The sequence below is a fragment of the Stegodyphus dumicola genome, chromosome 3, assembly GCF_044657685.1.
Source record: "Stegodyphus dumicola isolate Sdum_Otavi_A_Nest chromosome 3, ASM4465768v1".
Lineage (NCBI taxonomy): Eukaryota > Metazoa > Arthropoda > Arachnida > Araneae > Eresidae > Stegodyphus > Stegodyphus dumicola.
This window is the reverse complement of record NC_140770.1, coordinates 106,981,692-106,998,716: the sequence shown is the minus strand read 5'-3', so window position 1 is coordinate 106,998,716 and position 17,025 is coordinate 106,981,692. Positions and strand designations below refer to the sequence as shown.

At 33.2% G+C, this 17,025-nt stretch overlaps 1 protein-coding gene across 3 annotated transcripts in view; it reads right to left on the bottom strand.

Annotated features, from left to right (window-relative positions):
- The window catches only part of LOC118206041 (nucleolar complex protein 4 homolog), a 106,279-nt gene that overhangs the window by 15,761 nt on the left and 73,493 nt on the right, over positions 1-17,025 (bottom strand). For all 3 annotated transcript variants that reach the window (XM_035378321.2, XM_085813141.1, XM_085813140.1), the window contains one exon: positions 12,687-12,847. In XM_035378321.2, the coding sequence (XP_035234212.2) occupies positions 12,687-12,847 (161 nt within the window). The remainder of the gene's footprint in view (positions 1-12,686; positions 12,848-17,025) is intronic.

The window sequence follows — 17,025 nt, the reverse complement described above, 5'->3', positions numbered from 1 at the left end:
GCTATGGCAGTATAAATTCATAGAGTAGATTTGGGGTTAAGGCCCCATTGTTTACCAACGATTCGCCTGCAAAGTACTAGTACATTTGTGGCTGTTTGTGCCTTTTCTTTTATATGGGTGATCCATGTGAGTTTACTGTCCAGGTAACATCCTAGGTATTTAACACATTCCTTACGTCTGATAATCTGGTTACCCAGATACAAATCTGCCAGTTTCTATTTCCTTTACCACATGAAAACTATGACCTCTGATTTTTCAGCAGAGAAAGATATGCCATTTGTTTCATCCCGGTGTGATATTTTGTTCAAGATTTGCTGAGCTTGACTGTGTAGGGTTCCAATATCGAAACCCTGTAGTAACACAATAAGGTCAACTGTATAAGCCAGTGACATGCCAGGTTCCTCCCATAGAAGTACTAAGAGTGAGTCGAATACCAGGTTCCACAGGAACGGAGTAAGAATACCACCCTGTGGACACCCTTTAGTAATATCTCTCTTTACTTCACAGTCAGTGAGACTAATGCAGATACTCCAGTTTTTAATCATAAAGATGACTCATCTAGTTATCATAGGGTGAATATGATTTCCAATAAGGGCTTTATCCATTTTCTTGAAACTGATGTTATCAAAGGCTCCTACAATATCCAGTAGAATCCCAATGGCAAAGTGTCCGTCTATAATTGTATTTTCTATTCTTCCCACCAGTTGGTGTAGGGCCGACTCAGTGGAGAAGCCAGGCCTAAAACAGTGTTGGTCTAAGCCAAAAGTATGGTTCAGATTATTATCTGACTGGAGTTGCCAGAAAATCAATCGCTCCAACAGCTTGAGCTGGAAGGATGTTAGCGTAATCATTCTAAATGAGTTTGGTTTCTTATATGTATCTTTTCCTGGTTTGGGGAGAAACACACCTTGTGAAGTTCTCCATACCTTAGGAACATATCCTAAAACCAAACTGGATTCGAATACGTGCACGAGAATGTGGCCAAAAATATCCCAGCCTTTCTGAAGCAGAATTGGGTAAATGCCATCGTAACGGGAGATTTAAAGGGAAGAAATACATCTAGGGCTGCTTTAGCCTTTTCAAACTTCACTACTGTTTTAGCAAAATCCAAATCTAATGGATTATGAAGTAATTCCAATGGATTTTCCTGAGAGTCAGAGGTGACACTTGTGTCTCCCAGATGAAAATTCAACATGGTCGAAAGTGTATCCAAACAGTTTATAGTATAACTGCCATTTGGTCACATAACCAATGAGAGTTGAGATTCCCGAGATCTCTTAAGAATCTTAAAGCGTTATCACATTAGCTGTTTGTTGCCGGAACAAAACGTTTGAAGCAACAGTTCTGAGAAACGGCCTTTGGCGAAATAGGGTTACCATCTTCACCTGGTAAACAGGCTGAAAGCCAAACAAGAATCAGTTATCGCTCAGATTGGGGAAAGTGACATTCGCTTCTTCGTGTTGTTTTGTATCGCTCACACGCTTTTCGTTTTAAACTTTATTGCTAGTAATGGAAGATAATAGAAAGGTGATTGCTATCAAGTTAATCACTTTGATCTCCACTCTAGCACTTCATGTAACAGATAAACACACTTCTGGTTATAGCAATCAATTACATCAGTAATAGCCAAATTCTGTATACACTAAGGATAGTTTAAAAACATGTGCTGGATAAGTCTATTTATCACACATCGCTTATGTGTATTTTCTGTTGCCTGTATTTCAATGAAAATTTGTGATCTGATGAAAGCATTTTCTGACTAACTTTATGGCTCATAATTACTGTTCTGTCCATTCAAATAAACACCCCCCCCAAAAAAGACCTTCTATGACAAAAGTCTATATGGCTGATATTTACCTCCTCACAGCCAGCAGATACTATTCAGCAAAATGAAGACCAAATAAAGCATATGAATACACGAGCAATCAAACATGTGCGAGTTGTTTACTGTCCCATCGAACACTCAGTAATATACCTAAAACACATTAATTATACCAACTTTAGAAATTAGGTGTTCAGATCATGAGTTTGTTTTATGGTTTGGTTTATTGAGATTACAGCAAAGCACACTAGGGCTATCTGCCTAAGGGAAGGGATGACTTTGTGGAGGACTTTCTAAGGGAAACTGGCTTGTATACACGTTACACATGGGGAAAACCACAAAAGCGCCCATGCAGCCAGCCCGTTCGCGGGATTCGAACCTCGGATCAAACTACCAGTGTTCAGCGACTTTACCGCTCGGCCGCTGGTGGGCTCAGTTTGTTTTATGTGATTACCGCAAAGCCTCGAGGGATAACAACAGGAGGGATCCCTTTGTAGAAGATTTTTTAAAATTGGCTCGTATACCAGTTACAAATGGGGCAAACCAAGGAAACGTCATGTAGCCAGCCCATTCACGGCATTCTAACCTGAGACAGAACTACCAGTGTTCAACGACGCTTTGGCCACTAGTAGGCCCGTGCACTTAATTGGAAAGTGCAATTCATCATGTAAACAGACATGAAGGTGATAATCAGTTGTGCACTGTTTTAAGTAATCAAATGTTATAAATGCACAGCTGTTACATTTCTTATTATTTATTAGTCATGTTTTTATTACGTAGATGATACGTACGATATACTTATGAATTAACCCAATAACAAAATGTGTACACTCTTTAGTACTCAAATACTCATCAATTATTTTTCAACTGATTATTACATACCCATAATAATTTGCAAAGAACTGATAACTGTAATGGAATGTTGCTGCCAATTACATAATCGTTATCTGAATTAAAAGCAACTTCAAATAAACTTCTTGGCAATGTTCATTTTTGTATTCATACATACATATATATATATACACATCTAATAAGTCATATATTTACATACACAGAGAAAGATGCGATGGTTTAGAAGTTGTTAATATATATTTATTAGTATTAATGTAATGAATAAGATTTATATTAATGAATGTATATACAAATGTTTTTCATCATGCATAATAATAAATCCATAAATTTCCAATGTTTCAATATGTAGCATTTACAATAAAAGTATAGTTTCTAATGTATTTATAACCCAAAAAGTATTTCATTAATAATATAAAAATAATAGACAAATTTAATGAGGATTCTCATTATTACATAAGCTATGCTTTTCTTTTTTTATGCATCTTTTATGCTGTTTAAAATGTGTCACTGATTATGCAATTAACAATTTAAAAGATAAGAAATTGGGAGAAAAGCCGCGCATATACAAACAGATTTTAAAAAATTATTCAACTTAAATTTAAGAAATAAAATTCTATTATATAACAGTGATAATACACGATCAGCACGAAATACGACATATTTGGCGAACTTTTGGTGACGAACAATTTGTAAACAAATCCGAAATGCAAGAACGTCGTAAAATACTGTTAACTCTGAAATTTCCCGGAATATATATTTATTGAATATATACACATTTAAAAAATGACTCAGGCAGTTGTATTACAACAAAACAGCAATAATTAAATCGGCCTCTATTTCCACTGTCCATCACTTCACAGTGAGAGCCATCGCCATATTGAAAGTTACCCGTGATCCTTCAGAAGCAGAACTTTCGTCTGATTGGTTGAACGTTCGAGGAACACGTCTCCAGCCGGAACATTTTCGGATAAATTTTAAAATGTTGCTCGTAGCCGGGACAGGTTCCTCCTAGCTAGACGAAACATTTCTCGGAAGCCTGCTGCTTAAAGCCGTGCTACTAGAATCTCGTTTCTCGGAATTGTCCCGGGTAAGCGCGCGCATCCATAGAAGTGATAGGGCCATTATGTACTCTGGCAGCCTCATGGCAAGACAGAATATCTGTGCAGAAGGATCTCCATGAGTTGTATTTAGTTTTCCTGATTTCACTTTTAAATTTCCTTTGTAGAATTTTGAAGTTAGACCAGTTAACTTCAGATTTATTTCTGACTGCTTTCCTGTGAGCTCTCCGAACCTCTAGGCAGAGGCTTTCAAGCTCCTTGGTCCACCAGACTCTCTTGCTAGAAAAGTAATTCCTTTGTTTGAGAGGGCATGATGCATGATAAGATTCAATAATGATACTTGTCAGGTTGTTTGCTTGAGTATCAAGCTCCTCAAACTGAACAATTATTGTCTAAAACCTGACGGTTAATGATATTAGAAACCAGGGAGTCCTTATAAAGGTCCCAATTTGTGTTTTTAATGTTTCTGAAATATTCAGCTGGAATTTCATCTCTAATACAAACTTGTATAAGGCGATTGTCTGAAAGTGAGGGATTGTCACTTACATTCCAATTCTCAATAAGGTTATAAATATCAGAAGAAGTTAGTGTGAGGTCAATGACTTCTTCTGTTGACAAAGATGGAGCAATTTCCCCTGTTTACCAAAGTTAGATTGGTATTCATTATAAGTTCCATGAGTTTTTCTTCTCTAGGACTGGTATCAGAACTGCCCCATGACAGGTGAAATGTAAATACTAGTTCTAGGTCTTTTATGAGGTCCTTCTGATAAAAAGAAGTGTGCGTTCACGGGCCTACCAAGGATTTTACCCTTGTAGATCTAAGACCACATCATAGAATGTGCAACAGGAAGTCATTTGACTTTTTTTTTTTTTTAACTGGGTATTTGTGCTACGTGGCAGCGTTTTTGTAAAAGTTACGACACACGCATGTTCGTGGGTGAAAATTCGGAAAATATTTCTTTCTCAAATATTTTGTAATTTTGTGTTATTAATTGCCATGTATTATTTTAATTTGAATACACTTGGCTCTGTAAATTTTATATCATTTTCATGGCAAGAAAATATGTGCAACCAGCTGATTTTGCTCGCATTCTTCAAGAATTATCTGATGAAGAAAAGAAAGACAAGGAAACCTTTGGATGGGAGAATAAGAACGATTTCCATTTCTTCTTTTCTTTTCTCATACTTGCCAACCTATGACACTCAAAAATCAGGAGATTTTTTTAAGAAATCGGGAGATTTTTCACAATGTTAAAAAGACTTTAAATGAAGAAAATATAGTTTTTAATAATGAATTAATTTTAAATAGTAACTAATTCTTAAATGCAAGCAACACAAAAATACCTTACACATAAAAAATATTTTTATTTAAAAAAAAAAAAAAAAAACTTTAATCAGTTTTCGTACAAATGTTATAAACAGTGGCAGATTTTGCTTTGTTTGAGAAAGGAACGTCATAATTTTGTTCATAGCAATTGCCACGTAGGCCTGCTATCGCTAATAAAAGTTTTTCTAATGTGTCATCACGAATATTAGATCTAAATTTAGTCCTCGTTTTCGCAACAACACTGAAAATCCTCTCACACTCTGCATTACTATGGGGAACTGTCAAGATGGCCAACATAATTCTAGACAGTTCACTATATTTCAAAATTCCATCAGCATCTTTCAGTTTTCTAATTAAACTCCACTGGGTGTCAATCTTAGCTGATTTTATAACTTCATCCAAGTTCTCTAATTGTAAACTGCTGTTATGCAGCTGTTGGAACTGTTTCAATTTTTCCTTCTTTTTAGAACTCATTTCAAGATAATAATAAATATCAACAATGTGTTCATCCACATTTATTGGTAAAGAAGCTGCCTTTTTTTCAGCTGCTAAATTTAAGGGCTGACAGGTGAACCTCATAATCTGCAAATCTGAATTTTCCTAAGATGCCTGCAACACCAGTATTCAAGCCTACCAATACTGGTGTATTATCAGCACCAAGTGCTAAGCAATTATCCAGAGGGACTACATTTTCTTTTAAAGTTTTAATAATTAGCTGTGGTATATTAAAGCCTGTCAAATGTCCTTCTAAAGTGGGGACAGAAAGTAAACTGCACTCAATTTCTGAAGACTCTGGATTATAAAAAGAAACAACAATTGGATACAGTTTTGAATTGGTATTATTGCTTCCATCCATAGAGAGGCAGAACGGAGCTGTTTTATTGCAATCAATAACTGATGATTTATTTTTCAAACTCATTTCTTTAACAATTGCACCTGTTTTGGTTCTTGCACTTGAATATTTCTTAGCGATCTCACTATCGGGAAACATTTTTCTAAATAAAGCTGCAGCGTGATCCGATGCATTCAGTGGCAGGTTGTACTCCTGCAAAAAAGGCAGAGAACAGACATTCTGCATTAATAACTTTTTAGTCCTCTGTTTCTGAAGAAAAATTTAATTTTCCATTTTTTTTTTTCAATACAACTCATGTTGTCCTTGTGTTTTTGTGTACGCAGATGTTCTCAAACATCTCCCCTTCCACCATGCGAAATAAAAAAATCGCAATGACAGGCGGTACACATCGCAAATTTATTACATTTCCTTGAGGAAATAATGGAAGGAAAGTCACCTGTGTAGGATTTTTGAAACGTACACGAGTATTTCACCTTTCTCACAGACATAACAAAAGATGATAATTTCTAAAACTATTTCCCAAAAGCATGTGTACTCACACAACTCAGGACAAAATGACCGAAATAACTAAAGAACATCCAAATAACAGTTTGCGTTGTCCTCATTGGCTAACATATGCCAGATGACATGCAGTGGAACACGATGCCCATTGGAGAACTGGAGAACGACCTTTCTGGATACATATATGCTCTCACTCACAAAGCAGAAGTTATCTAATTCGCAAGGTTTTGTTTTAGATATAAGCTAGAGAAAATTCAATTGCTTTCAGACGTCCAAAATCACTTTTTTTTTTTGGTTCATATAACAAAGCATTAAGTCAAGTTCCATAAAAATCATGAGAAATTTTAAGAATAAGAAAAAGTCGGGAGAAATATATTGTAAATCGGGTTGGCGGGAGAGCGGTCGAAAATCGGGAGTCTCCCGCCTAAATCGGGAGAGTTGGCAACTGTGTTTTCTTTTTATTTTTCAGAAATAAATAAAAATATTAAAGTTAGTTTAAAGTGCGTTTTTGTAACCAATAAAAAGTAAATTTCCTTGCAGAGGTAAGTAATGCTAAACTTACTCTTTTTCCTACCAAGGTGTTTTACTTTTTTATTTGTCTATACTTGCCTTTGATGAATATTAAAATTAGCTTCGATTTTAAAATATAATTATTAAATGATAAATTTAAAATGTTCTATAATAAAATACATCATTGCATTTCCATCTCACTAACATAAGAACATAAAAATAATTTATTTATATTTGAATGTGATATCATTTGTATATAGCAATAATAAGATTAACATTTTATTTCTTAACAAATTTGTTATCAATATTCACTCATTTCTGTCATTTTTTGTGCCAAAAACGGTAAAAAAGCAAATAGAAAGTGAAGCAATTAATAGAAAGTAAAGCAATTATCTACATCTGAAATTCACTTTTGCAATTTGTAAGAATAAAATAAATCTGTAAATAGGATGCATTATGATTATACGTTATCTAATATTTACTTTAATTATAAAACAAATTCAAGAATAAAATTAACTTTATAAATTTTTCTCAAGTAATTAGCATTAAGTCACAAAATTTCTTATAACATCCATACCATATAAGAATCACATATATTTTAAAGAAGTTTAGTGGCTTTTTATTTAAATTTTATTAACAGTTACTTTTATAGTTATTTATTTATTTTTTTAAAGCCTCATTTCCATCACATAGTTGTTCAGTCCAGAGATATATGCAAATTTCACGTCAGGTGGTTCAAGTTAAATTATGAAGTAAAAGAATAATCAGACGTATAATAATATAAGCTTGGCTGCTGAGACCACAACTGCTTGCTTAGAGACAGAAAGCCACTGATCAGAACAGATGTGAACATCTTATGTTGGTATATATGGTTGCAAATGTTGAAAGTTAGCTACTATTCATCTAACCCAGTTAGAACTGTAACTTTGTGTTGATTTGCTGGAGCTATAATAAACTTAACATATAATATAAAGTTCTAATAAGCCGCTAAGGCATCAGAGATGATAGGTTGTTTTGTAATATTTTAAATCTCATTAGCTGTAAGGAATAAATTTTTATGTTAATTTTTATAATGTATCTTGCATTAACAATAAGAATTAAAGAAAGACTGTAGAGACATTACGTATTTTTTGGAATCAGGAAAGATGAAAAATGAGCAATTGCCTTCGCCGGGAATCAAACCACGGATCTCTGGAATACCAGCCCAGCGTGCAGAACCACTACACCACAAAGGCACGCAGAAGAAATACCTTATACACCCCCCTTTTAAAGGGTGACTGAGGGTTTTAGGGGACCCAATTGCCAAATCCTGGGTGAGGTGAATCATCATCCAACACCCTTTTAGTTCGGGCACCACTGTAGAGACATTAGGTATTTTTTGGAAGCACGCAAGATGAAAAATGAGCAATCGTCCTCGCCGGAAATCGAAACATGGACCTCTGGAATACCGGCCCAGTGTACAGAACCACTACACCACGAAGGCAAGCTAGGAAGGCGGGAGAAATACCTTATAAGACTATAATTCACCTTAACATGCAGAGATAATTCTAAGGGTGAGAAGTTACAAATAATTAAATTATAAAATAATAATAGATTTACATGTTTATAATTTTTTTTTTTTTTTTTAAATTTCTAAAAATATCCATTAAAAAGCATTAAGAACATTTTACAGCAGTTAGACATTATGACGTTGTTTCTAAAATGATATTAGTAAAACTATACATTAAAAGCTATAGAATATTTATATTGTGTAGAAAAAACAGACACCAAATATATTTATGCAGCTTTTTAATGTGAAAATTTTCCACATATTTCACCTACATCAGTTTTCATTCCCTTTAACATCTTTTTTAAGTTTACTTGTTTCAATAAACAAATCAATCTTCTCACTGGTCTCTGCTTAATCTCCTAATTTGTTAATGTATCAACAATGTATTTTAAGGATAATTTTCTCTCTTTGAAAAATCATTTTCCCCCTCCCAATGAATATCCTCCTCATTTCAGAATTTTCAGATTTAAGATTTCTGTTATTCCAAAAAAACTGCCTGTAGTTAGAATGACAGAAGAAACATCTGATTTCTTTAATAATATGAGTATTGAGTATAAATATGAAATGATATACGGTTAGGACCAGCACCAGAGCAGATCTGGTGGAATTTTAAAATTTAGGGAAGCATGAGAAACACTATTTAAGGCAAAATTTTTAGAATTTAGAGCAGGCATTGAGGTATATATGGTGCACTGAGACATATATGATGAACCTTTTAATAAATTGTTGGTTTTCAGCTTCAAACATGTTAAATGAAAGACTACTGTGATCAAAAGGAAGAAAATATAACAATTTTGCTTTTACTGTTGTTCTGAAAATTCTCCAAAAGATGAGAAATTCATCATGATAAAATATAACAGGAAATTAATTTTTAATGATAATGTTAATTTAAAAACAAATCGAAATTAATTTTTAAATAATCAGAGAACCCTTTTGGTTTTTTACTTCCTTGTATGAAATAAAAAGGAAGTATTGTAATAGAGAAAAGTTTCAGGCAACATATTTCAACGAAAATATCCATTTTGACCGCTATCGAATGCAATTTAACGATGTTTTTGCATGACATCTGTACGTAAGGACAGAATAAAAGACTCTTTTCCTCCAAAAAAAAAAAAAAAAAAACTATAAAACTGCTTTAAAATTAATTCTGAAGAGAATTTTTCATGACGTCTGTATGAACGTATGTGCGTACGTATCTCGCATAACTCAAAAACGAGTAGCCTCAGAACGTTGAAATTTTGCATATAGGACTGCTATAACATGTAGATGTGCACCTCGTATTTTGGTTGCTATCAGCCGCACCAAATGTATATAAATATATTTATATATATATCCACTCTGTTACCCGGCTCAGTGATCTCAGTTTCTTTACTCTTATATGTTTGTAAATTGTACATTTTTTGCTTTAAAAATGATTGAATTATGTTGTTTTTATCTTCTGGTTAAGGTTTTTATGCCTTTTGTAATTCTGGAAGCAATAGTTGTACATTTATTAAGAATTTAAAAGCTGTTTAAGTGCGGTTAAGTTTTAAATAACATGGCGGACATATTTGTTTACATTTGAAACAGCAGAATTGTAGATTTGTTGCCAATCTAGAGAGACTAAGCTTTGACAAAAATAACGCCTTCATTTATTATTGCGAATTAAATCATGCTTAATCCTTTCTGGAATTTTTTCATGGAAATAAGTGTTTAAGATTTACTTCGTAATTTTTAATGCAGATATTTTGAGTTTTTATGTATTTTTGCCTTGTCACGAAGTGAGAACTGAATTAATTGAATGAGAAATACTAAATCGTCTGTGAAAAACTGTTTCTTTTTTGTTTTCTTTGCTTAATTTCTTTCATACATCGTTTTAGCTTTATTATAGTATTTGAATAGAACATGTGGCAACGATAATTCTTCAAATGATATAAATTTTGTGCATTCAGAGTGTCTTTATAGTGAACAAATATAGTGAATTTTAAAGAGTGCATTTATTCTATTGTGGTTTATGCGCTGTCGACGAAGTAGATTTAATTCAATCCAATCAATTTAAATGAAATTCAAGAAAAAAATGCATATAATTTAATATTCCGTACAAGGAAGTCATGTGGTGTACACATCAGATTTTTCTAAGAAGTGTTTCGGAAACTGCCTTATAGCATTAGCTTATTATCTTGTTTATTTTTCAGAATCTAAATATTCCACCAAAATAGGAGTCACTTTAAAATATGGAAGAAAATTAAAATGCTTTATTTTAATGTTATTTCTTACATACATTATTTTAATATACTACCATTATTTTTATGGTAAGTATCAATGTTATGCTTACAAGAATAATCATTAAAATTTCGCAAATCTATGAATAAAATGTTTTGCATACAAACTCACCATGTAATTGCGAAAATGTTGATAAGTTGCCAAATTTTGTGCCACACAGTTTCGAAAGAATTCAAATGTTAACATATCAAGTAAATATTTGTCTATGCATAGCCAAAAAATATTCCTTGAAAATATTAATACTCAAAATGGCAGTCATAAAAACAGACAGAAATGTCAGATGAGTAAAATTAATGACTTTTGCCCCAAATTGAGGACTTTAAATACAGTCATGTCCATAAATTAAGGATAACGCAAAATCAGGCAAAGGAAGAGTTAGAAGCAAAACAAATTTGACTTATTTGTAAAGCTTATTTATTAAACAAAAGGTAAAGAGCAAAAAAAGATGCTATATGTTTGATATTATTAAAAAAAATTAGCGATTTTTTCTCCATGGAGCAAATTACAAAAAAAAAAAAAAAAAAAAAAAAAAAAAAAAAAAAAAAAAAACCTATTTTTAAAAAAACAATATTACATGGTTGGTATGATTGTTAATACATTGTATGTCTTCCAGACGAAGCAATACAGTCCGAACAATGCCTAGGCATGCTGAGTATCAAATTATCGATCTGATCTTGGGGGATATTACACCACTCAAAAAGCAATGCTCTCCGAAGTTCCGGTAGACATGTAGGAGGAGGTTGACGGGCTGCAACTCGTCGGCCAAGCATGTCCCACACGTGCTCTACTGGATTCAAGTCCGTTGAGAATGCTGGCCAGTCCATACGGGTTATATCCTCTGATTGAAGGCATTCGCTTACGATGTTTGCACGGTGAGGACGGGCGTTGTCATCCATAAACACAAATTGTGTGCCCATGACGCCCCGAAACAAACGTACATGTTGTTCCAGAATGACATCCCGATAGATTTGGCTTGTCATGCTTCCAATTTGAACATGCAGGTCAGTTCTAGAACTCAGAATAATTCTACCCCAAATGAGCACCCCTGCACCACCGTAACGGTGTCATTCAATGATGTTTTCTTGGTGGTAACGGGTACCTGGAGCTCTCCATATGAAAGTCCGGTGAGAATCAGACTGCAAGCTAAACCTGGACTCATCGGAAAACATCACACAAGCCCACTGTTGCAGTGTTCACATTGCATGCTCTCTACTCCAGGCTAACTGCAGGCGACAGTGAATTGCAGTAAGTGGAATGCATCTGACAGGTCTACGAGCACATAGACCAATCTGCCCTAAGCATTTGTACACGGTCTGCCTTGAAATTTACTTAACAGTGGCTGAAGAGAGCTGACTAGACAGGTCTGAGGCTGTGCTCCGCCTGTTTCTTTTGGCAGTAACTGCCAAATACCGGTTCTCATTCGGCATTGTAACTCTGGGGCGACCTGTGCTATAACATCTACTCACATTATCATCATCTTGGAATCGTTGCCAAAGCCTGGAGATGACACCCTGGGTAATTCCAAATTCGTCTGATACTTCCAGTTGGGTACACCCACATTCCAGACGGCCGATAATTCTACCACATAAAAAATCATCCAAATGCGTCCTTTGTGTCAAAACTATTCGGTTATTGCACTGAAATGCCTATAAAGCGCCTGCGAACAATTTTACTTCTTTGCCTGTATTCCTTATATATCACTCTCTTACACTCTCGTCATTGTGACGTACTATCGGTGTCATTTGGTTACTTCCTGAAATTTGCATATGATTTTTGAAGATGTGTGTAGTTAATTTACAGGTGATATATTTATTTTAGAGTTCGATTTCCGCGTGACTCCGAATTATCCTTAATTTATTGACATGAGTGTATTTTTAAAGACCATACTAACCCTGATTATAGCAATTATGTTTGCAATAATAAAATCCCCAATTAAAAATGAAAAAATTTACCTTTTGGATCTTTCCTGTGAATAAGCTCTACTAAGGTGGGATGACGTATCAGCATATTACAAACAAATGGTATAATTTTTAGGATTGAGTCTGCTTTTGAATTTAATGAAATTCTACATAATTTCTTAACAAATGCAGCTACAGTATAAGATGGTAAATGCCTGCAAATAAACATTTTTCATTAAGATATTTCTAATAAATAACCACTTAATGATAGACTAATGTAAAAAAAAAAAAAAATTACGATATTTAAATCACATTTCAAAACCCTCTATACAAGAAAACAAACACTTAATAATTTTGTTTCATGTAATGTATTACAAATTTAAAAAAAAAGAATTACTTTTCACTATTAATTTGTAAAATTGACACAATACTCTAAAGATAATCTTTATTAATTTTTTTTATTGATGACTGTTCAAATAATAGATTGTGTATTACTTACTGCATATAGAACTAAAATATATTAAATATAAATCTATGAGCAGTTCTATTAACAATACATATCAACAATGAAGGCACAGACACAATTATTGCATGTTGCTGCTCTTATTATGTGAGGATATTGCAAGTGGTAAGAGCTTCTCTAGTTGAGAGTTCAAGAGCTGAGTTTTTGCTTAGTTTAAAAAAGTTTGTAGACTGAATTAGTAAAGCCCTCTTAATTTTTGAACTGTACTTTTACAGCCTCTGATTCATTATAGTTGAAATGATATCAGACGAGCAACAGGATCATTGGACCGTCAGCCTCCCTCAAATATAGAGGCTTTGGTGAAGGTTGCTAAAGTCCCTTCTCACTGGCTGTGAATTTGCGATTCTGGTAATTTCAAATGGCACTGTTAACTGAACGAATTATTCCTTCTGCAATGCCTGTTGCCTCATATCTTGTCAATGACCTGTGGAAGACCACACATAAATTTCTTATTTTTGTGTGGTCGGCTACACACACATTGCAAGGCGATAACAATCTTTCACCACTCAAATAATCTCTTGATCACCTAACTATTATAGCTATGATGTTTGTTGGAAAATGTACAACTTTAATATGTTTAAGACTGACTTATCTTATGTTGCTCAGTTGTCAATAAGAAAGATATTCTTCAGTTTGCTCTTCCTTTTCAAATCTCTAAGTACATAAGTGAGTACTATTTACCTAGTTATTTTACTTGCAGTACTAATAGTGGCTAATATTTTACTCCTTTAAAACATTCACATTTTTTTTCTTTTTTCCAATTCCTAATATATATATATATTATATATTTCCAAACCACACATAGTGATGCAGCATAAAATGGTCTTAAAATTTTTTGGTTCAAATAAAGAAAATAGCTGCTAACCTTGAAATTTGAAAAACTGGAAACCAAAGGATTTATTGTATATTCCGATGTATAACGTGAACTTTAAATACAAGAAAGAAGATCGAAATTTACGGGTGTATATTATATCCAAGTATAAAAACAATAGATTTAAAAATAAGAAACAAGGGGAAAAAAGGTGGGGGGAAGAGGAGACTTCTATACATAGTTACATGCTATTTATTTTAAAAAAATGATATACCTTATGAAGTAAAAAATTTTCTTATGAAATTTCTTATGAAATAAAAATGAAAAGTTTGTCATCTTTGTCTTGCGTTACATCTTCAGACACATCATCGAATTCTGATGATTCACTTTCACCATCACTGTTACTCTGATCCATAAATAATCATCATCATCTGTTCCATCTTTCACCAACATCAAACACTCCAGCAGCCCGATTTCCATTTCTTTCGCAAAATGAATGGCTTTGCGTTTGAAACCATTTTGAAGGAACCATATTTACTACCAAAAGGAAATGTAGATCAACTGTATTTTAACTAAAATGTATTTTACTAAAGCCTTCGATTTTCACTTTAAATTCATGGCTTCAAATGACTACATTTGAAATGACTGCAATTAAAAAAAAAAAAAAAAAAAAAAAAACCCATCTAAGTCCTAATTCCTCAAGTATATTCAAGTTGGAACTGCATGCTTACTCCAAATTAAATTCCCCTTTTGCTGAAACCCTACAACAGGATTCTTTTGTACATTTGCATTGAATACAATCCACGTTCTGTGCAGGAATATTTACTCCCTCAAACATTTAACCCACACACATACTGTTTTCCTTATCAATTGTCAATTAGGTATACTATTGTTTGAAAGGCTAGGACAAATCTTTGAATAAGTGACCCCAAAATATTAGAGCATGGCACATGTATCATTTAGGTTTCTTCGTGATGAATTGGGTGCACGTTATATGGCGCATATACCTAAGAATTAAAAAATGTAGCTTGAAATTATAGATGTGCATTATAGACCGGAAAATACGGTACATGCTGTGGGCAAAGCGTTTCCAAGGAACTCCAGACTGACTTAAATTCACTCAGATTTCAATTAGACATTCTACATATATTTCTTAGGTTTATTTCATTTTTTAATTTTCACTTTTACACTGAGAGAGACCTAAGTAAGGAAGAAGAGCTTTTATTAATCAATATAATGAAAACAAAGTTAATAATTAATGTACATAGTATTTGTGTGAATAAACTTAGTAATGTACCACATACTGAAGTTAAATAAAATTAAATACACACATTAACTAATTAAACATGGGTTGAATTTTCATATAGAAATCTACAAATATATGCAGCAGATTAAGAAAACTCAGATTAAACAATATTTAATAAAAAAATTCAATACAATGTAATAAAAAATCATCCTGGAAATCATTAGTGGTAGGGAAAGGATATTTGCACAATTTAAGTTTCATTGAGGCAATAAATTTAATTTGTTGTGGGAAGCATTTTCTTTGGTAAAGACTAAAATTTAAAAACCAGAAGATTCAGTAATTTGACAGGAAACATGATGAAAAACCGGGAAAGTTGGTAGTTATAAAATATATATATCGAGGCAATGCATGATAGTACAGACTTGTTTAGTCACAACAGTTTTGCAACAGTACTTCACAGACTATTCCTTTGACAACCTACTATGATCCTGCAAAAGGTAAAATAGCACTTTTTTCTTCAGCACGAATGCGCTTCTGAACAGTGCTTTGTCTTTTCTTCAGCTCGCTATACTAGCCATCTCTCTTAATCTTTATAGCTAATTCTTAAGCTTTTTGCTGCATCAACAGATTGTTGATTGCAATACCTTTTTCATTAATATTTGTACACCATATCGCTACTGCTTTCTTTACATTATGATCTTTCCTGCTATATATTCTTGTTTTCGTTTCAGTTTTGCAAATAACTTCTCAACTTTCAAAATCTTGCATAAGAGAAATTTATTATATTTAAATTAATTTTGCTCAGCAGTATTTCTGTTGACTCCTTTTTGCAGCAGTATTTCTGTTGACTCCTTTTTTGGTGACATAAGTTTAACAAGTGTTAACTTTACCCCTTAGATTCTTACCTTTTGATAGACTATATGATAAAAATGAATAAACGGAAAATAGTAAGTATTTCTCAGAATAAAAAAGTCCCTAAAAACAAACCAAAAGATACTTTGATGTGAAAAAGCATGGTCAATTGGAATGCCTTGTTAAAGTGATTAGTCCGGTTAACCTTCTAAAACTCGGAAAAAGGATTCCTTGGCTTGAAAGTTGCTTTGAACCAAAACCAAAGTGCTTGCTGGTATGTCGCTATCACTTGACACTTGACTCTATTTCGACGTTCTTCTGGCGGCATTACTTCAGTTTAAAACATTCATTCTATAACATTTTGATAGCATTATCAGACTCACTGCAAACAATAAGTAATTTATTTTTCATGTTTTCATATATAAATGACAGGACTCCATTAATTCAATAATATCCAAATGATAACATTAACCGTGATCAAATTAAACTGTAGCAATAGTACCAGCAATAAATTTCATGACTTAATCTCCATTCTTTTAATGACTTTATGTAAATTAAATTGAAAATAAAATGGAAAAATGATACAGAAACAGACTGATCAGACAATTTATAGCAGACTACTAAACTAAAAGCAATGGATTTATTTCAATTCCTTTTTAATTCACTGCTCCCCAACTACTTACATTTATACACTGTAGATCAAGGGTTTTCAATTTTTTGGTGTGTGGCACATAGCGGCATATCTCAGCCTCCTAGTGAATGATATACAAACCACTGGAAAGTTGATCACTCATCTTCAAAACTATCAAAACATATACAAATCAATGAACAGTTACACAGGGTTACCAGATGTACAACTATTTTGACAAATTGTATATTGTACACAGCTTCATATGAGAGTTTTATTCTCAATAAAATATTATTCCTAAAAATATAATAATATATGACTAAAATAAATATA